This window comes from Ranitomeya imitator, chromosome 1 (genome assembly GCF_032444005.1).
Source record: "Ranitomeya imitator isolate aRanImi1 chromosome 1, aRanImi1.pri, whole genome shotgun sequence".
In the NCBI taxonomy this organism is placed as follows: domain Eukaryota; kingdom Metazoa; phylum Chordata; class Amphibia; order Anura; family Dendrobatidae; genus Ranitomeya; species Ranitomeya imitator.
Window position 1 is genome coordinate 253,508,442 of NC_091282.1, and position 21,070 is coordinate 253,529,511.

Below are 21,070 nucleotides of genomic sequence, written 5' to 3' on the forward strand. Positions count from 1 at the left end.
TGCAGCGGACTGTGCAGCAACTGCGGCTTCGAACGCCATCACCATCAGAAGAGCTATCTGGCTCAGAGAGTGGCGCGCAGATTCCTCCTCAAAAAAGTCTCTGATTTCCCTTCCTTTTCGGAGCGGGCGTCTTTTCGGAGAAAAGCTAGACCAGCTTATTTCCGACGCTACAGGAGGAAAGAGCAAGTTCCTCCCCCAACATAGGCCCAAAGCTGCTTTTCAGCGCCAACAATATTTCTGTTTTCGGCCCTTTCGTAGCAGTCCATCCTGGTCCAATCCTGCCGCCTCATCCAGATCAGACCGATCCGCTCGCTCAGACAGAAACTCTCGACCCTCTTTCAGGCCGAATCAGTCCTGGCGAGGAAAGCCTAGGCAACCCAGAACCAGAGGGTCCAGGCCTGCCAGATTCCCTTCGCAATGACTCGGGAACTATTCCAGTCGACACCTCCAAAGTAGGCGGACGTCTGCTTCTTTTTCAGCACGACGAATGGGTCAGGGATCTGGTGTCGTCTGGCTGCAAAATAGAGTTCTCTGCCTCCCCTCCAGCACGTTTTTTTCCCTCTCGTCTCCCGAGTTTGGGGGCTCAGTCTCGCGCACTTCATTGCGCCATTCATTCCCTCCGCCAAAGCGAGGTCATTGTTCCGGTTCCGGAACACGAGAGGTTCAGAGGCTTTTACTCAAACCTCTTCGTCGTGCCAAAAAAGGACGGGAAGTGTTGTGAATTCTGTGGTCAAGCTCCCTCCTGTGGTCATGAGTGGTACTTCGGCTGGTTCTGTCTATGAGCTTCCTCTGGTGGATGTGAGTGGGGCTGCGGCTTCTGAGTTTCCTTCCTCAGGTGACGAGGTTAAGTCGTTAGGTGCTGCTCTATTTAACTCCACCTAGTTCTTTGTTCCTGGCCTCCAGTCAATGTTCCAGTATTGGTCTTGCTCTCTCCTGGATCGTTCTTGTGGCCTGTCTGCCCTTCATAAGCTAAGTTCTGCTTGTGTTACTTTTGTTTGCTATTTTTTCTGTCCAGCTTGCTATATTGGTTTTTCTTCCTTGCTGGAAGCTCTGGGACGCAGAGGAAGCACCTCCGTGCCGTTAGTCGGTACGGAGGGTCTTTTTGCGCCCTCTGCGTGGTTGTTTGTAGGTTTTTGTGCTGACCGCAAAGCTATCTTTCCTATCCTCGGTCTATTCAGTAAGTCGGGCCTCACTTTGCTAAAACCTATTTCATCTCTGTGTTTGTATTTTCAACTTTACTCACAGTCATTATATGTGGGGGGCTGCCTTTTCCTTTGGGGAATTTCTCTGAGGCAAGGTAGGCTTATTTTTCTATCTTCAGGGCTAGCTAGTTTCTCAGGCTGTGCCCGAGGCGCCTAGGTCTGGTCAGGAGCGCTCCACGGCTACCTCTAGTGTGGTGTGATAGGATTAGGGATTGCGGTCAGCAGAGTTCCCACGTCTCAGAGCTCGTCCTATGTTATTAGTAACTATCAGGTCACTTTGTGTGCTCTTAACCACCAGGTCCATTGTGTTTCTGAATCACCAGTTCATAACAGTACTGGAGGCCCAAAGTACTAATGCTTCTCAATAGAGGGAAAAGAGAAGTTCTGAGACCATTTTTTTTTCTCTGCACTGTGTTTTGTCTTTCTTTTCCCCTAGACATTTGGGTGGTTCAGGACACAGGTGTAGTGATGGACATTAAAGGTCTGTCTTCTTGTGTGGATAATCTCACTGCAAGAGTACAAAAAATTCAAGACATTATGGTTCAGAAATCTATGTTAGAACCTAGAATTCCTATTCCTGATTTATTTTCTGGAGATAGAGCTAAGTTTCTGAATTTCAAAAATAATTGCAAACTGTTTCTGGCTTTGAAACCCCGCTCCTCTGGTGACCCAGTTCAACAAGTTAAGATCATTATTTCTTTATTACGTGGCGACCCTCAAGACTGGGCATTTTCCCTTGCGCCAGGAGATCCTGCATTATGTAATATTGATGCGTTTTTTCTGGCGCTCGGATTGCTTTATGATGAACCTAATTCAGTGGATCAGGCAGAGAAAAACTTGCTGGCTCTGTGTCAGGGTCAGGATGAGGTAGAGATATATTGTCAGAAGTTTAGGAAGTGGTCTGTGCTCACTCAATGGAATGAATGTGCGCTGGCAGCAATTTTCAGAAAGGGTCTCTCTGAAGCCCTTCAGGATGTCATGGTGGGATTTCCTATGCCTGCTGGTCTGAATGAGTCTATGTCTTGGGCCATTCAGATCGATCGACGCTTACGTGAGCGTAAAACTGTGCACCATTTGGCGGTATTATCTGAGTATAAACCTGAACCTATGCAATGTGATAGGACTTTGACCAGAGCTGAACGGCAAGAACCCAGACGTCGGAATGAGCTGTGTTTTTACTGTGGTGATTCCACTCATGCTATTTCCGATTGTCCTAAGCGCACTAAGCGGTTCGCTAGGTCTGCCACCATTGGTACGGTACAGTCGAAATTTCTTTTGTCCGTTACTTTGATCTGCTCTTTGTCATCCTATTCTGTCATGGCATTTGTGGATTCAGGCGCTGCCCTGAATTTGATGGACTTGGAGTTTGCTAGGCGCTGTGGGTTTTTCTTGGAGCCCTTGCAGTATCCTATTCCATTGAGAGGAATTGATGCTATGCCTTTGGCCAAGAATAAGCCTCAGTACTGGACCCAACTGACCATGTGCATGGCTCCTGCGCATCAGGAGGATATTCGCTTTCTGGTGTTGCAGAATCTGCATGATGTGGTCGTGTTGGGGTTGCCATGGCTACAAGTCCATAACCCAGTATTGGATTGGAAGTCTATGTCTGTGTCCAGCTGGGGTTGTCAGGGGGTACATGGTGATCTTCCATTTCTGTCTATTTCATCATCCACCCCTTCTGAGGTCCCAGAGTTCTTGTCAGATTACCGGGATGTATTTGATGAGCCCAAGTCCAGTGCCCTACCTCCGCATAGGGATTGCGATTGTGCTATCGATTTGATTTCTGGTAGTAAGTTTCCTAAAGGTCGACTGTTTAATTTGTCTGTGCCTGAGCACGCCGCTATGCGGAGTTACGTAAAGGAATCCTTGGAGAAGGGTCATATTCGCCCGTCGTCGTCGCCATTGGGAGCAGGGTTCTTTTTTGTGGCTAAGAAGGATGGTTCGTTGAGACCTTGTATTGATTACCGCCTTCTAAATAAAATCACAATCAAATTTCAGTACCCCTTGCCGCTGCTGTCTGATTTGTTTGCTCGGATTAAGGGGGCTAGTTGGTTCACCAAGATAGATCTTCGTTGTGCGTATAATCTTGTGCGTATTAAACAGGGCGATGAATGGAAAACAGCATTTAATACGCCCGAGGGCCATTTTGAGTACCTGGTTATGCCATTCGGGCTTTCCAATGCTCCATCAGTATTTCAGTCCTTTATGCATGACATCTTCCGAGAGTACCTGGATAAATTCCTGATTGTATACTTGGATGATATTTTGGTCTTCTCGGATGATTGGGAGTCTCACGTGAAGCAGGTCAGAATGGTGTTCCAGGTCCTGCGTGCGAATTCTTTGTTTGTGAAGGGGTCAAAGTGTCTCTTTGGTGTTCAGAAGGTTTCATTTTGGGTTTCATTTTTTCCCCTTCTACTATCGAGATGGACCCTGTTAAAATTCAGGCCATTTATGATTGGACTCAGCCGACATCTCTGAAGAGTCTGCAAAAGTTCTTGGGCTTTGCTAATTTTTATCGTCGCTTCTTCAATAATTTTTCTAGTATTGCCAAACCGTTGACTGATTTAACCAAGAAGGGTGCTGATGTGGTCAATTGGTCTTCTGCTTCTGTGGAAGCTTTTCAGGAGTTGAAGCGTCGTTTTTCTTCTGCCCCTGTGTTGTGCCAACCAGATGTTTCGCTCCCGTTCCAGGTCGAGGTTGATGCTTCTGAGATTGGAGCAGGGGCTGTTTTGTCGCAAAGAAGTTCTGATGGCTCGGTGATGAAACCATGTGCCTTCTTTTCCAGGAAGTTTTCGCCTGCTGAGCGTAATTATGATGTTGGCAATCGAGAGTTGCTGGCCATGAAGTGGGCATTCGAGGAGTGGCGTCATTGGCTTGAAGGAGCTAAGCATCGCGTGGTGGTCTTGACTGATCACAAGAACTTGACTTATCTCGAGTCTGCCAAACGGTTGAATCCTAGACAGGCTCGTTGGTCGCTATTTTTCTCCCGTTTTGACTTTGTGGTTTCGTACCTTCCGGGCTCTAAAAATGTGAAGGCGGATGCCCTGTCTAGGAGTTTTGTGCCCGACTCTCCGGGTTTGCCTGAGCCGGCGGGTATTCTCAAAGAGGGGGTAATTTTGTCTGCCATCTCCCCTGATTTGCGGCGGGTGCTGCAAAAGTTTCAGGCTAATAGACCTGACCGTTGCCCAGCGGAGAAACTGTTTGTCCCTGATAAATGGATTAGTAGAGTTATCTCTGAGGTTCATTGTTCGGTGTTGGCTGGTCATCCTGGAATCTTTGGTACCAGAGATTTGGTGGCTAGATCCTTTTGGTGGCCGTCTCTGTCGCGGGATGTGCGTTCGTTTGTGCAGTCCTGTGGGATTTGTGCTCAGGCTAAGCCCTGCTGTTCTCGTGCCAGTGGGTTGCTTTTGCCCTTGCCGGTCCCGAAGAGGCCCTGGACACATATCTCTATGGATTTTATTTCGGATCTCCCCGTCTCTCAAAAGATGTCGGTCATTTGGGTGGTTTGTGATCGCTTCTCTAAGATGGTCCATTTGGTACCCTTGTCTAAATTGCCTTCCTCCTCTGATTTGGTGCCATTGTTTTTCCAGCATGTGGTTCGTTTACATGGCATTCCAGAGAACATCGTTTCTGACAGAGGTTCCCAGTTTGTTTCGAGGTTTTGGCGAGCCTTTTGTGCTAGGATGGACATTGATTTGTCTTTTTCCTCGGCTTTCCATCCTCAGACAAATGGCCAAACTGAACGAACCAATCAGACCTTGGAAACATATCTGAGATGTTTTGTTTCTGCTGATCAGGATGACTGGGTGTCCTTTTTGCCTTTGGCTGAGTTCGCCCTTAATAATCGGGCCAGCTCGGCTACTTTGGTTTCGCCGTTTTTCTGCAATTCTGGTTTCCATCCTCGTTTCTCTTCAGGGCAGGTTGAGTCTTCAGACTGTCCGGGTGTGGATACTGTGGTGGATAGGCTGCAGCAGATTTGGACTCATGTAGTGGACAATTTGACATTGTCCCAGGAGAAGGCTCAACGTTTCGCTAACCGCAGGCGCTGTGTGGGTCCCCGACTTCGTGTTGGGGATTTGGTTTGGTTGTCGTCTCGTTATATTCCTATGAAAGTTTCCTCTCCTAAGTTTAAGCCTCGTTTCATTGGTCCGTATAGGATTTCTGAGGTTCTTAATCCTGTGTCTTTTCGTTTGACCCTTCCAGCTTCTTTTTCCATCCATAATGTATTCCATAGGTCATTGTTGCGGAGATACGTGGCACCTGTGGTTCCATCCGTTGATCCTCCTGCCCCGATTTTGGTTGAGGGGGAGTTAGAGTATATAGTGGAGAAGATTTTGGATTCTCGTATTTCGAGACGGAAACTCCAGTACCTGGTTAAGTGGAAGGGTTATGGTCAGGAAGATAATTCCTGGGTCTTTGCCTCTGATGTTCATGCTGCCGATCTGGTTCGTGCCTTTCATTTGGCTCATCCTGGTCGGCCTGGGAGCTCTGGTGAGGGTTCGGTGACCCCTCCTCAAGGGGGGGTACTATTGTGAATTCTGTGGTCAAGCTCCCTCCTGTGGTCATGAGTGGTACTTCGGCTGGTTCTGTCTATGAGCTTCCTCTGGTGGATGTGAGTGGGGCTGCGGCTTCTGAGTTTCCTTCCTCAGGTGACGAGGTTAAGTCGTTAGGTGCTCCTCTATTTAACTCCACCTAGTTCTTTGTTCCTGGCCTCCAGTCAATGTTCCAGTATTGGTCTTGCTCTCTCCTGGATCGTTCTTGTGGCCTGTCTGCCCTGCATAAGCTAAGTTCTGCTTGTGTTACTTTTGTTTGCTATTTTTTCTGTCCAGCTTGCTATATTGGTTTTTCTTGCTTGCTGGAAGCTCTGGGACGCAGAGGAAGCACCTCTGTGCCGTTAGTCGGTACGGAGGGTCTTTTTGCGCCCTCTGCGTGGTTGTTTGTAGGTTTTTGTGCTGACCGCAAAGCTATCTTTCCTATCCTCGGTCTATTCAGTAAGTCGGGCCTCACTTTGCTAAAACCTATTTCATCTCTGTGTTTGTATTTTCATCTTTACTCACAGTCATTATATGTGGGGGGCTGCCATTTCCTTTGGGGAATTTCTCTGAGGCAAGGTAGGCTTATTTTTCTATCTTCAGGGCTAGCTAGTTTCTCAGGCTGTGCCCGAGGCGCCTAGGTCTGGTCAGGAGCGCTCCACGGCTACCTCTAGTGTGGTGTGATAGGATTAGGGATTGCGGTCAGCAGAGTTCCCACATCTCAGAGCTCGTCCTATGTTATTAGTAACTATCAGGTCACTTTGTGTGCTCTTAACCACCAGGTCCATTGTGTTTCTGAATCACCAGTTCATAACAGGGAAGGTGCGCCCCATTTTGGACCTGAAGCTCCTAAACAAGTGCATAAAAGTACGGCACTTCAGAATGGAATCTCTCCGGTCGGTCATCTCCTCGATGGAGAGAGGGGAATACCTGGCATCTATAGACATCAAAGATGCCTATCTTCATATCTCAATATTCCCGCCACATCAAAGGTTCCTCCGTTTTGCCATCCTAGAGGACCATTTCCAATTCACGGCCTTACCCTTCGGTCTTGCCACGGCGCCCAGGGTATTCACAAAAGTCATGGCGGCTGTCAGGGCCATTCTTCACTCTCGAGGAGTGGTCGTGTTGCCTTACTTAGACGACCTCATAAAAGGTCCATCTTATCAGGCCTGCGAAGCAAGCGTCCGCATTACCTTGGATTCTCTTTCGCGCCTGGGCTGGTTGATCAACTCGGTCAAGTCCTCCCCCGTTCCTTCCCGACGGATCTCTTTCCTAGGAATGATCCTGGACACCTCAAGTGGACTGGTCTTGCTTCCTCGGTCCAAGGCCCAAGAGCTTCAGCAAGGAGCTCGGACGCTCTGCCATCCTCGCCCGCGACCCATTCGGTTTGCCATGAAGATCCTGGGCAAAATGGTAGCCGCAATAGAAGCGGTCCCCTTCGCTCAACTCCATCTCCGCCCCTTACAACAGGCTCTGCTGGACAACTGGGACAGGAGTCCCTTATCCCTCGATCGTTCATGCCCTCTGTCCCCGCGGATCAGGCAATCCCTCACATGGTGGACCCTGGGACCATCTCTCCTCCAGGGGAAGTCTTTTCTCCCTATCCGCTGGCTAGTGGTAACCACCGACGCCAGTCTCCTCGGCTGGGGAGCGGTGTTTCTTCACCACTCTGCCCAGGGGCGTTGGACAATTCGGGAGTCGAGGCTCCCTATAAACATCCTGGAGATTCGTGCGATCAGACTCGCCCTGAGACGCTTTCACCCCCTGCTCGCGGGTCACCCAATTCGAGTCCAATCGGACAATGTCACAGCGGTGGCATATATAAACCATCAAGGGGGTACTCGCAGCAGGGCGGCGATGCAGGAAGTCTCCCACATTCTTCGTTGGGCCGAAGCCAACCACTCCACCATTTCCGCGGTGCACATTCTGGGCGTCAAAAACTGGGTGGCGGACTTTCTCAGCCGTCAGGGCCTTGCCTCGGGGGAGTGGGAACTCCATCCAGAGGTTTTCCGGAAAATCTGCCTTCGCTGGGGGACCCCGGACGTGGATCTGATGGCGTCCAGATTGAACGCCAAGGTTCACAATTTCATAGCACGTTCTCGGGATCCCCAGGCTATCGGAGTGGACGTGCTGATATCCCCGTGGCATCAGTTCCAACTCCCGTACGTGTTCCTTCCAATTCCCTTACTGCCGAAGGTGATCCGGAAAATCAAGACGGAGAGGGTTCCGTTCATTCTTGTCGCCCCAGATTGGCCACGTCGCGCTTGGTACGCGGAGCTCGTTCAGCTCGTATCTGACGTCCCCTGGCGGTTACCAGACCGCCCAGATCTGCTTCGCCAAAGGCCGATCTGCCACCAGAGCTCAGGCGCCCTACGTTAAACGGCGTGGCTTTTGAAACCTGGATTCTTACTCGAGCTGGTTTCTCTCAGCAGGTCATTCCCACCATGATAAGTTCTCGCAAGGCGTCTTCCGCTTCCATCTATCACCGCACCTGGAAAACCTTCTTCTCGTGGTGCAGGCTCCGAGGTCGCCCTCTGCTCGTTTTCTCAATCCCTTGCATTTTGGATTTCCTTCAGTCCGGCTTGGATTCCCGGCTTGGCGCTGAGTTCCCTCAAGGGTCAGATCTCAGCGTTATCCGTGTTATTCCAACGTAGGATCGCTGCCAACCTACAAGTCAAGACCTTCATTCAGGGGGTCTCCCATGTGGTACCCCCCTACAGAATGCCGTTAGAGACCTGGGATCTCAACTTGGTTCTGGGGGTTCTTCAGGAACCTCCGTTTGAGCCTCTTCAGGACATTCCGCTAACTGTCCTCTCCTGGAAGGTTGCCTTCCTTGTAGCTGTGACGTCTATCAGACGGGTCTCAGAATTGGCCGCTTTATCCTGCCGGGCTCCTTTTCTTGCCTTCCACCAGGACAAGGTAGTCCTATGCCCATCTCCGGCCTTTCTCCCTAAGGTGGTCTCAACTTTTCACCTTAACGAGGACATCATTCTTCCCTCTTTCTGCCCGCAGCCAAAACACAGGGTCGAAAAAGCCCTTCATACCCTGGACGTGGTACGGGCCCTTAGGAGGTACATTTCCAGAACGGCTCATTTCCGAAAATCCGACTCCCTCTTCGTTCTCCCGGAGGGTCACAGAAAGGGTTTGGCTGCCTCTAAAGCCACAATAGCCAGATGGATTCGATCTGCTATCCAAGAATCCTATCGGGTCAGGGGTAGACCTATCCCGGCGGGGATTAGAGCACACTCCACTCGGTAGATGGGTGCTTCCTGGGCCATTCGGCACCAGGCAACGGCGGAGCAGGTTTGCAAGGCCGCAACGTGGTCCAGCCTGCATACTTTCACAAAGCACTACAATGTCCACATTCATTCCTCTGCGGATGCGGCCTTTGGCAGACGTATTCTGCAAGCGGCCGTCGCGCATTTATAGTCAGATGGTACACAGAGTTATTTGGTTGTATTGTTCCCCTCCCAGGGACTGCTTTGGGACGTCCCATGGTCATGTGTCCCCCAATGTGGCGAAGGAGAAATAGGGATTTTTGTGTGTACTCACCATAAAATCCTTTTCTCCGAGCCACTCATTGGGGGACACAGCACCCACCCTGTTAGCCTGTTCGGCTCTTTACCTTTTTCGGTTTTTGACTTTCTTTGACATGTTATACTCTAATGTTACATGATATATTGTTATTATTCTCCTACTGCTTTTGCACTGAACTGGGTCTCTGGAAGCCAGCATGAGGGTGTATACTGCAGGGGAGGAGCTAACCTTTTTTTTTTGTCTCAGCTTAGTGTCAGCCTCCTAGTGACAGCCGCATAACACCCATGGTCCTGTGTCCCCCAATGAGTGGCTCGGAGAAAAGGATTTTACGGTGAGTACACACAAAAATCCCTATATCTAGTGATGAGCGAATATACTCGTTACTCAAGATTTCCCGAGCACGCTCAGGTGTCCTCCGAGTATTTTTTAGTGCTCGGAGTTTTAGTTTTCATCGCCCCAGCTGAATGACTTACAGCTATTAGCCAGGCTGAGTACATGTGGGGGTTGCCTGGTTGCTAGGGAATCCCCACATGTAATCAAGCTAGCTAACAGATGTAAATCATTCAGCTGAGGCGATGAAAACTAAATCTCCAAAAATTACTCGGAGGACAGCCGAGTGTGCTCGGGAAATCTCGAGTAACGAGTATATTCGCTCATCACTAATCTTATTGAGTTAAAGAGATTTCCATGCGAAGCGTTTATTAGCAGTCAGGAACAGTAAAGGGATTGGATAGATTTCTTTTAAGGTGCAATATATTACTGTAGTGTCTCCATCACTGTACCTTTCATATGTTATATCCACTAACATTTGGTTATTTGATGAGAAAAAATAAACTGATACATTTGTTTACTTTAGATGAACTTCAAAGACGGAGTGAGATAATAAGATCAATAACCAAAAGGATCAAATTATTGGAAGCACATCAGCAGGATCGAAAGACAAAACTAGAGAATACCCAACAGCAACTTCAGGAAGTGTGTCTTAAAGCTTCTGAAACTAACAACCATTGTCAAGACTTGGAGGTAGGTTTAAAGCATCAGTAATAAACTTTGGCTTGTGCCAACTTACTCAGCTTTTTCTTTTGTTACATGCAGTAGCCATATACATGGAAGTTCGGTGGGTCTGTATTACTTGAAAAACAGTGTATTGCATTCTTGTGAATATACCCTGTAATGCAGTGTGCAATGGAGCACTCCATGTATATCATGTAAAAAAATCCCACCAATGTGTATATACAGAATGGGGCCATAGCTGACAATAGCTGCTTTATTATAGATTAGTGGTAAATAAGTGTCAGTGGGATTCTAAGAGGTAATTGTACAGTAGTGGAATGTAAAGGATTTTACAGTAAAGTAGTTTTGTGAATTGATGTTATGTTAATGTGGTAATGTAGGAATTTGACTTTTTAAAAGCCTGAACTTATTTGACTTGTCTTATTAGGAAAAAAATCAAAGTTTGAATTATTCTGTTTTGGAGCTGTCTGCCCAAGTGGGACGACTAAAGGCTGGGGAGCAGGAGCTTTCCACTTTGTTGAAGCTGAAGGTAATGGTGTATTCTTTCTAACCAATAATCTATATCTAATATATAATTGCCTAGAATACTACTTCCTGCAATTTGTGCCAACTTCCGTGGCTTTGTCCGGAGCTAATGTCCGGAGCTAATGTCCGGAGCTAATGTCCGGAGCTAATGTCCGGAGATAAGTGACGTCAACAGTGTCCAGTGTCTGATTGGTTGCCGCCTGCTGCGAGCGACCAATCAGAAACGTGCCGTACTGTGACACACTTCGCCCGCCATTTTGGTGTGATTTTTGAATTTTTACCTCACAGCAAGTTTCTACTGCGTGGAGGCGGCCCAGTGACGTTGCTCTTCAAGCTCCTGCCGAATTTCGTCAAAAAAATGATAATACCATTTACCAAAACTATATATATTTAGTTGTGAAGTGGTTCAGTGACATTTTCACACCAATTTTGAACTTTTGTTTGGTGTTTTCTCCATATACTGCCTATTATTTTTGTTCTTTCTTACTATTATTTATTAATAGTATTATTCTTACATTTGAATAAATAAAGTATATATGGATTCTAGACTCCCGATTCTTTAGAATCGGGCTGCCATCTAGTATATATATAATTGCCTAAGGGGTACTTCCGTCTATCTGTCTGTAACTTCCGTAACGGAAATCCTGGGTCGCTGATCGTCCGCGACCAATCAGCAAGATTGGGGCGGGAATTAAACACCGCTTCACTTTTTACTATTGATGCTGCCTATGCAGCATCAATAGTAAAAACATAGAATGTTAAAAATAATAAAAAAAACCAAAAACATTATATTCTCACCTTCCGAAGTCTGCCGCAGCCTTTCCCGCTCCTCGCGCTCCGGTCCCAAGAATGCATTGCGGCAATGACTCGAGATCACGTAGCGGTCTCACAAGATGATGACATAGCAGTCTCGCGAGACTGCTACATGATCACGGGTTATTGCCGAAAGGCATTACTGGGAACGGAGCGTCGCGAGGAGCATCGGTAAAGGCCTCGGCTGGATCCGGGGGCCGACGGAAGGTGAGTATATAACTATTTTTTATTTTAATTGTTTTTTTTAACAGGGATATGGTGCCCACATTGCTATATACTATGTGGGCTGTGTTATGTACTACGTGGCTTGTGTTATATTCTGCGTGGCCTGTGTTATATACTACGTGGGCTGTGCTATATACTACGTACCTGTGCAATATAGTACGTGGCTGTGTTATATACTTCGTGGGCTGTGCTACATACTACACGGGCTGTGCAATCTACTACGTGGGCTGTGCTATATACTACGTGCCTGTGCAATATAGCACTGGCAGTGTTATATACTGTGTGGGCTGTGCTGTATACTATGTGGGCTGTGCTATATACTACGTGGGCTGTGTTATATACTACGTGGCTGTGCTATATACTACGTTTGATACCGTGCCGCACAAGAGGTTGGTACACAAAATGAGAATGCTTGGTCTGGGGGAAAATGTGTGTAAATGGGTTAGTAACTGGCTTAGTGATAGAAAGCAGAGGGTGGTTATAAATGGTATAGTCTCTAACTGGGTCGCTGTGACCAGTGGGGTACCGCAGGGGTCAGTATTGGGACCTGTTCTCTTCAACATATTCATTAATGATCTGGTAGAAGGTTTACACAGTAAAATATCGATATTTGCAGATGATACAAAACTATGTAAAGCAGTTAATACAAGAGAAGATAGTATTCTGCTACAGATGGATCTGGATAAGTTGGAAACTTGGGCTGAAAGGTGGCAGATGAGGTTTAACAATGATAAATGTAAGGTTATACACATGGGAAGAAGGAATCAATATCACCATTACACACTGAATGGGAAACCACTGGGTAAATCTGACAGGGAGAAGGACTTGGGTATCCTAGTTAATGATAAACTTACCTGGAGCAGCCAGTGCCAGGCAGCAGCTGCCAAGGCAAACAGGATCATGGGGTGCATTAAAAGAGGTCTGGATACACATGATGAGAGCATTATACTGCCTCTGTACAAATCCCTAGTTAGACCGCACATGGAGTACTGTGTCCAGTTTTGGGCACCGGTGCTCATGAAGGATATAATGGAACTAGAGAGAGTACAAAGGAGGGCAACAAAATTAATAAAGGGGATGGGAGAACTACAATACCCAGATAGATTAGCGAAATTAGGATTATTTAGTCTAGAAAAAAGACGACTGAGGGGCGATCTAATAACCATGTATAAGTTTATAAGGGGACAATACAAATATCTCGCTGACGATCTGTTTATACCAAGGAAGGTGACGGGCACAAGGGGGCATTCTTTGCGTCTGGAGGAGAGAAGGTTTTTCCACCAACATAGAAGAGGATTCTTTACTGTTAGGGCAGTGAGAATCTGGAATTGCTTGCCTGAGGAGATGGTGAGGGCGAACTCAGTCGAGGGGTTCAAGAGAGGCCTGGATGTCTTCCTGGAGCAGAACAATATTGTATCATACAATTATTAGGTTCTGTAGAAGGACGTAGATCTGTGGATTTATTATGATGGAATATAGGCTGAACTGGATGGACAAATGTCTTTTTTCAGCCTTACTAACTATGTTACTATGTTACTATGTGTCTGTGCAATATACTACCTGGCTGTGCAATATACTATGTGCCTGTGCTATATGCTGCGTGGGCTGTGCAATATACTGCGTGGGCTGTGCAATATACTGCGTGGGCTGTGCAATATGCTGCGTGGGCTGTGCAATATACTGCGTGGGCTGTGTTATATACTGCGTGGGCTGTGTTATATACTGCATGGGCTGTGTTATATACTGCATGGGCTGTGTTATATACTGCGTGGGCTGTGCAATCTACTACGTGGGCTGTGTTCTATACTACGTGGCTGTGCATTCTAGAATACCCGTTGTGCTACACCACAGTAGTCAGTAATAGAGTGCACATGGCATGAAGACGTCCGCTAATGCTGATGTGGCATGTTTAAATTCAACTACCCGATTCTTTTCTCCTTTGACATCTCGACATACAGATATAATGGTCGGCCTAGTCGAAATACAGTTAGGTCCACATATATTTGGACAGAGACAACATTTTTCTAATTTTGGTTATAGACATTACCACAATGAATTATAAACAAAACAATTCAGATGCAGTTGAAGTTCAGTCTTTCAGCTTTCATTTGAGGGTATCCACACTAAAATTGGATGAAGGGTTTAGGAGTTTCAGCTCCTTAACAAGTGCCACCCTGTTTTTAAAGGGACCAAAAGTAATAGGACAGATTAAATAATTGTTATTAAAATGTTCATTTTTAGTACTTGGTTGAAAACCCTTTGTTGGCAATGACTGCCTGAAGTCTTGAACTCATGGACATCACCAGACGCTGTGTTTCCTCCTTTTTGATGCTCAGCCAGGTCTTCACTGCGGTGGTTTTCAGTTGCTGTTTGTTTGTGGGCCTTTCTGTCTGAAGTTTAGTCTTTAACAAGTGAAATGCTGCTCAATTGGGTTGAGATCAGGTGACTGACTTGGTCATTCAGGAATATTCCACTTCTTTGCTTTAATAAACTCCTGGGTTGCTTTGGCTTTATGTTTTGGGTCATTGTCATCTGTAGTATGAAATGACAACCAATCTGTTTTGCTGCATTTGGCTGGATCTGAGCACACAGTATGTCTCTGAATACCTCAGAATTCATTCGGCTGCTTCTGTCCTGTGTCACATCATCAATAAACACTTGTGACCCAGTGCCACTGGCAGCCATGCATGCCCAAGCGATCACGCTGCCTCCGCCGGGTTTTACAGATGATGTGGTATGCTTTGGACCATGAGCTGGACCACGCCTTCGCCATACTTTTCTCTTTCCATCATTCTGGTAGAGGTTGATCTTGGTTTCATCTGTCCAAAGAATGTTCTTCCAGAACTGTGCTGGCTTTTTTAGATGTTTTTTAGCAAAGTCCAGTCTAGCCTTTTTCTTCTTGATGCTTATGAGTGGCTTGCACCGTGCAGTGAACCCTCTGTATTTACCTTCATGCAGTCTTCTCTTTATGGTAGATTTGGATATTGATAAGCCGACCTCCTGGAGAGTGTTGGTCACTTGGTTGGCTGTTGTGAAGGGGTTTCTCTTCACCATGGAGATTATTCTGCAATCATCCACCACTGTTGTCTTCCGTGGGCGCCCAGGTCTTTTTGCATTGATGAGTTCACCAGTGCTTTCTTTCTTTCTCAGGATGGACCAAACTGTAGATTTTGCCACTCCTAATATTGTAGCAATTTCTTGGATGGGTTTTTTCTGTTTTCGCAGCTTAAGGACGGCTTGTTTCACCTGCATGGAGAACTCCATTGACCACGTTTACTTCACAGCAAAACCTTCCAAATGCAAGTACCACACCTCAAATCACCTCCTGGCCTTTGATCTTCTTAATTGAGAATGACATAACGAAGGGATTGCCCACCCCTGTCCATGAAATAGCCTTGGAGTCAATTGTCCAATTAGTTTTGGTCCCTTTAAAAATAGGGTGGCACATGTTAAGGAGCTGAAACTCCTAAACCCTTCATCCAATTTTAATGTGGATACCCTCAAATGAAAGCTGAAAGTCTGAACTTCAACTGCATCTGAATTGTTTTGTTTAAAATTCATTGTGGTAATGTCTATAACCAAAATTAGTAAAATGTTGTCTCTGTCCAAATATATATGGACCTAACTGTATATGCTAAGGAAATCTTTCTTCACCCGTGCAACATTTCATCTAGAAACACCCAGCTTGGAAAAGCCGTTTTGTAGCAGAATTGTTGTATGGGTAAATGTAGATATCTGCTGCTTGAAGGGCTTCCTTGGTTTTTATATTAGGACATTGTGCCAATTGCTCCCCTGCTAAACAAGGAAGGATGGGAGACAGATTAGACTCGCCTGTATTAGACTGAATGGTGACAAATGGCACATACTTTAGCTAGTCTGAGATCAGCGGACTTGTACTTCAGAAGCATTGGGTGGCTCCTTGGCTACTTGCTTATGTCTGGAAACTATCTTTCGTCAGACAGAAAACCTGGCCAAGAAGTTCTGCACTTGCTCTGCACAATCCCTCTTGAGAACCTGACCATATTCTGTAAGAACATGTGGGCAGTGCAAGTGATGCTATCACTCCAGGACCATGAAATCAAGGGTGTCAAAAATAAATACTGAATGGGACTAGATAGTCTACAGAATGGTGTATAATAAAAAAAGGAAGTAAGATATTTACAAATAAACTTCATTTTACCTAAGGAACTGATTTAAAGAAGAGATGGTAATACAATGTTAACAGAAACTGTTACTTTTCTTTGATTTTTCTATTCTTAGTGTCCTTTTAGTGTACAAGTAGTAGGTTTAGGAATCTGCATCCTGCAAGAGAAGAAGCAATTTAACCAATTACATAACCATATATCAGCCACTGTAGGCTCAATGAAATACAGTTGACACAAGGAAGTGTCTAAATAGTAGAAATGGTAGAGTGAAAAAGACTCTATGTAACACAATTGTGTTACAATGTAACACAATTGTTTAAGCCGTAGAGTAGCCTCAATTCTTGAAGACAGTAACTGAGTCAACCTCCCGATGTCAGCAGCACAGTGCCACACCATTATAATGTTCAGCAAGTGAACAATAGATCCTGGTGGATGGTAGCTAGTGTTCTCATCAAGATGGCAGACATCTTGGCAAAACACAATAGACTCCAATCAATGTGGTTCTTTGGGCACCATTGTGTAAGCTGTATTCTGCATCTGGCACAGTTTCCTGACCATGTCTGATTTTATTTTTACTGACAAAAAATACATTTACTGACCGAAATACATATATATGTATATATGGCACAATTAAATAATTTTGTTCTCGACTAGTTGCCTAATTAAGTCTTTTCCTGGTTCTAACCAAACCACATCTTATGTTTTTCTGTAGGACAAAGATATAATAGAAGCAACTAACCACATCACAGAGTTCACTTATCGGCTTAGAGACCTGGAGACAGCGTTACGTGAGACAAGACTGAAGGAAGCTTCAGCTAAGAAAGAAATGCAAGGGCTAAAGCCCAGAATAAAAGGCTTGGAGACTGAACTTGAGAAAGTAAATGGTATGGGATTATTATGACAACTATGAGCGTCAAAGGTTTGAACACCTCTTGCAATGGCAGCACAAGCTCTGATGTGTAAACTGTGTGGTGAAAACTCTTCTCATGTGGTGTATTTTTGACCCTTTAAACTGCTTGTAGGCCACCAAAATCTTATTTAGTTGGGATCTGCTGCATGTAAGTCTGAAATTATGTTTTAGAATCTTATGGGTAAGTCAGCAACTGCATGAAGATTGTGCTGCTTCACCAGCGGTAAGCTAGCTGCTAGAGAACGCAGACATAGTTTATTACCATGTGTCTTACTGATCATTGTATACACTGTGTTGAATGAGAGCTGTGTTTATAGTATTGAAAGCACTAACAGCGCTTCCTCCTCTGGCCAAGCGACCATGTAATCGCCAGCTGGTGCAGTAGAAATAGGCGAACCCGAACAGTGAAGGTCCGTACCTAATGCCTTCTGATCGGGCACAGACCCCAAACACTGACTTCACCGGGAAGTCTGTGTTACTGTTTGGTTTCGGCCCCCCGAACACCAGCAGCTCTGATCGGCGGTAAAATTATTACCACCGGCCAGAGCACTGCAGCTCCCATGCTGTCAGATGACAGCATGAGCTCGCAGCTGTGACCCTAGGTAAAAAGTTTACCCCCGGTAGCAGCTGATGGGACTACTACTCGCATCCACCTACGCCAGCTGCCAAGAGCAGGCATGGCTGATGGGAGTATTCATCAGCATGCGCTATAAATAAATGATGAAAAAAAGTGACTTGGGTTCCCCTATATTTTTGATAACCAGCCAGACAAAACTGATAGCTGTGGGCTGCAACCCCCAGCTTTCAGATTTATCATGGCCGATTATCAAGAATAAAAGTGTCCCTACGCCATTTTTTTTTAAATTATTTAAATAAATAATTTTTTTTTAACTGTGTGTGGTCCTCCCTCATTTTTGATAACCAGCCAGGCCAAAGCAGACAGCTGGGTACTGGGAAGGTCTATTAGTTGTGCCAATTCTGGTGCTTTGCCCTGCTCTTCCCTGTGGCGTTGGCAAGTGGGCATCATATTTGTGGGGTCGATGTCACCTTTGTATTTTCCGGTGACATCAAGCCAACGGCTTAGTAATGCAGAAGTGTCTATAAGACGCCTATAAATTACTAATCCTATAGTTATATTTCAAATAAACACACAGCAAGTATAAAGTTCTATATTTGAAATAAAAAAAATACACTTTTACTGGTTTTCAACTGGTTAAAATAAGGATGTGAAGTGCTTTAACAAAGGTTTTTTACTGATCAGGTCATGAGGAGACCCACCAAAGCTTAGACTGTGCTTATATTACACGTCATGAGGGGCGCACGCATGGTTTCTGTGTTAGCTCTGTACATCTTGAGCATCCCAGCTCCAAGATCATTTAGAGCAAAAAATACTGACAGCAAAAAAAAACTGAACAGCAGCAGGTCACAGAAGGCAGGAACCGGCTGCTGCGGCTAAAGCCTGTGCCCGCTGCTAAAGAGAAATGAATATTCACTGCATTCCACACCCATGGGCGTGGAGGGCAATGTATATTAATTTCTCTATAATAGCATCCTGGTATGATTGGCCCCCATCCCTTTCCTGGTATGCATGGCCACATCAGAAAAACAGTAAAAAAAAATAAATATTACTTTTACCTTTCTGCGCTCCCTCGCAGCGTCTTGTTCTGGTGCCAGCAGCTGTTTTATGCTTGTAAGCAGCGCATAGCAGGGATATCATGCTCTGCTTACAAGCTAAAGGACAGCTGCTGGAATACTCACGCCGGGACTATGTGCGTGGAGGGCAGTGAGTATTCATTGCTCTTTAGTAGTGCACACAGTGTCAGCCTCCGGCTCCCTGCAGCTACCGGCGGTCACGTGTGCCTGCTACTTAAGACAAATGAATATTCACCGAATTCCATGCCCATGGAAGTGGAATACGGTGAATATTAATTTCTCTTAAGTAGTGGGCACAGGTGACCGCCCTGCCTCTGCAGGAACCGGCAGCTGACACTGTGATCTGCTGTGAAGACACTGAGCTTGAATTGTGGTGACATCATGACTGACTTTTTCCCACGATGCTGAGGTCACCGCAGTTCAGCCCTGCTAGGAACGCAGCCTCACTGACCGGTGGTAACCACAATGATGTCACTGCAGGTCAATGATGCAGCTCATTCACCAGTGGTTCTCAGCCAGGACGGTCACATCTTGACGCTGTCCAGGTTGAAAACTATTTATTCCCCAGACATGGTTGACGGCGTGGGACAGAAAGACGGAGAGGTTAGGGATATGGTTGTTTTTTATTTTCGTTTTATTACAGAAGACGAAGGCTTCAATGGAATTAGGCGTTAGGTGAGTATAACTGTGTTTATTTTCTCCTTCGCCACATTGGGGGACACAGGACCGTTGGTGCATGCTGCTGCCACTAGGAGGCTGACACTAAGTGAATACAAAAAAAGAGTTAGCTCCTCCTCTCCAGTATACACCACCCATTGGCTCCAGACAGAACCAGTTTTTGCTTGGTGTCCGTAGGAGGTACACAGGTCTGGTTTTCAGTCCTAAACTTTTTTATTATATTTTTTGTCTTTTTCATTTTTGATTTTGATTTTTACTACAGATGAATGGGGCGACGGATCCTTTCAAGGTTCTGATCTCCTCGAACCATCAACAGGCGAGCACGGAGAGTGTCGCCTCTCTGTATCCTCTCCTGCGACGTGGGATGCCACGCCTGAGCTGAATTTTTTTTTTTAGGGGCGACGGGGCCCATCAAGGGCACCAATCTCCCCACACCTTACCGATGAGTACATGGAGTGTCGCCTCCACGTATCCTCTTCCACAGCCAGGCCTAATGCTGGACATTAGCCCTGTCCCATCCTAGGGGATTAACCCTTTGGATGTACAGAGGTCCACCTCGTAGCGTCCGAGCAGCCCCCACTGCACCACCACTGTTAAAGTGGATGGTACAAGGAGGGGGACGGTCCCTCTCCACCTCCCCATTAAAGGAATGGTGGATCGAGGATGATTCCTTTATCGTTGCATCGTCCAAGACCAGCTGCGGCAGGAGGACATGTAGCTGCCGCATATCGCTGGCTTACCTGCCACCCGGCAGTTTCTCCGGGTAAGTGCCGGGGCTGGAGGGCTCTGGGTAGGCAGTCTGTGGCGGCGCTGGATAGAGGGGGGCAGTGCTCCCTGGCCTTTCCGGTACCGGCGCCGATAAATTTAGTCCCCAGCTTCGGTTCTCTGCTAGGCCGCATACGGTAACTCCGCCCCCGCTATGATGCTTCCCAGCGGCTCTGCCCACCTTTCTGGCGCTTTTCGTACAGGACGAGAAGCACCTTTTCTAATCTCGGCAGCCATCTCCCCTCCTCCCACGGACCCTACGGACACACACTGGAACATCTGGCAGTGATCTCTGAGGCAATTTGTCGGGAACATCTGAGCCGCAACGTCAGCACTCTCTGGGGAGGCTCAGCAGCTACAGTGCCACGCAGAAGGACCTGGGGACACAGGATCTGGGTAAGAGAGCGATGTGTTAGACCACCCTCCTCCTCCCTGCTGTAACCTTTTCACTGCAGGAATTCCCTACGCTTTTAAAGGGAACACTTAGAAGGGTACAATGTCCCAACTTAAAGCAGAGGTCATATGATCAGCTATGACCCCCAAATGACCCCAGGGGCCCTCCGCCGCCACCGAGCCCAGTGTACCTAGCCCCCCTGAGTGGGCTTCGTCACTGTCACAATCCATGGCTTCTCAGGCCAAAGCAATTGAGTCCCTCCATGATCCCTCCAGGGATTGGAGTATGCGCAGGTCTGACAAATGGATCCTCTCCCATACGGGAGCAGCCGGTCAGCAGGGGCCAAGAGCACTCTAGAACCCTACAGGTGTCTAGGCAAAGGATCCGCAGCACGTCCCCAGAGCATTCTAGTGCTTTCTTGTCCGCGAGTTCTTCTTGCTCTCCCTCTCCAGGGGTCAGTAACGACCGCGATTCTGAGTATGAATCGGACAGCTCCTTGGACTTGGATTCACCAGACTTCCAGGTGCTCATTTCGGCAGCATATATACTAAAATTGGAACTATACAGAGGATTAGCATGGCCCTTGCACCAGGAGGACACGCAAATTCGTGAAGCGTTCCGTAAAAACGGTGAATGCGCTGATTGAGGCGGTCAATCTGACATTAAACGTTGAT

The 21,070-nt window shown here is 46.7% G+C and overlaps 1 protein-coding gene and 1 non-coding gene across 4 annotated transcripts in view; both read left to right on the forward strand.

Moving 5' to 3' along the window:
• The window catches only part of CCDC62 (coiled-coil domain containing 62), a 51,539-nt gene that overhangs the window by 14,479 nt on the left and 15,990 nt on the right, over positions 1-21,070 (forward strand). For all 3 annotated transcript variants that reach the window (XM_069755683.1, XM_069755672.1, XM_069755676.1), the window contains 3 exons: positions 10,131-10,297; positions 10,716-10,817; positions 16,709-16,880. In XM_069755683.1, the coding sequence (XP_069611784.1) occupies positions 10,131-10,297; positions 10,716-10,817; positions 16,709-16,880 (441 nt within the window). The remainder of the gene's footprint in view (positions 1-10,130; positions 10,298-10,715; positions 10,818-16,708; positions 16,881-21,070) is intronic.
• Positions 20,920-21,024, forward strand: LOC138660480 (U6 spliceosomal RNA). The gene has a single exon (XR_011317874.1). It is a non-coding gene; the product is annotated as a U6 spliceosomal RNA (small nuclear RNA).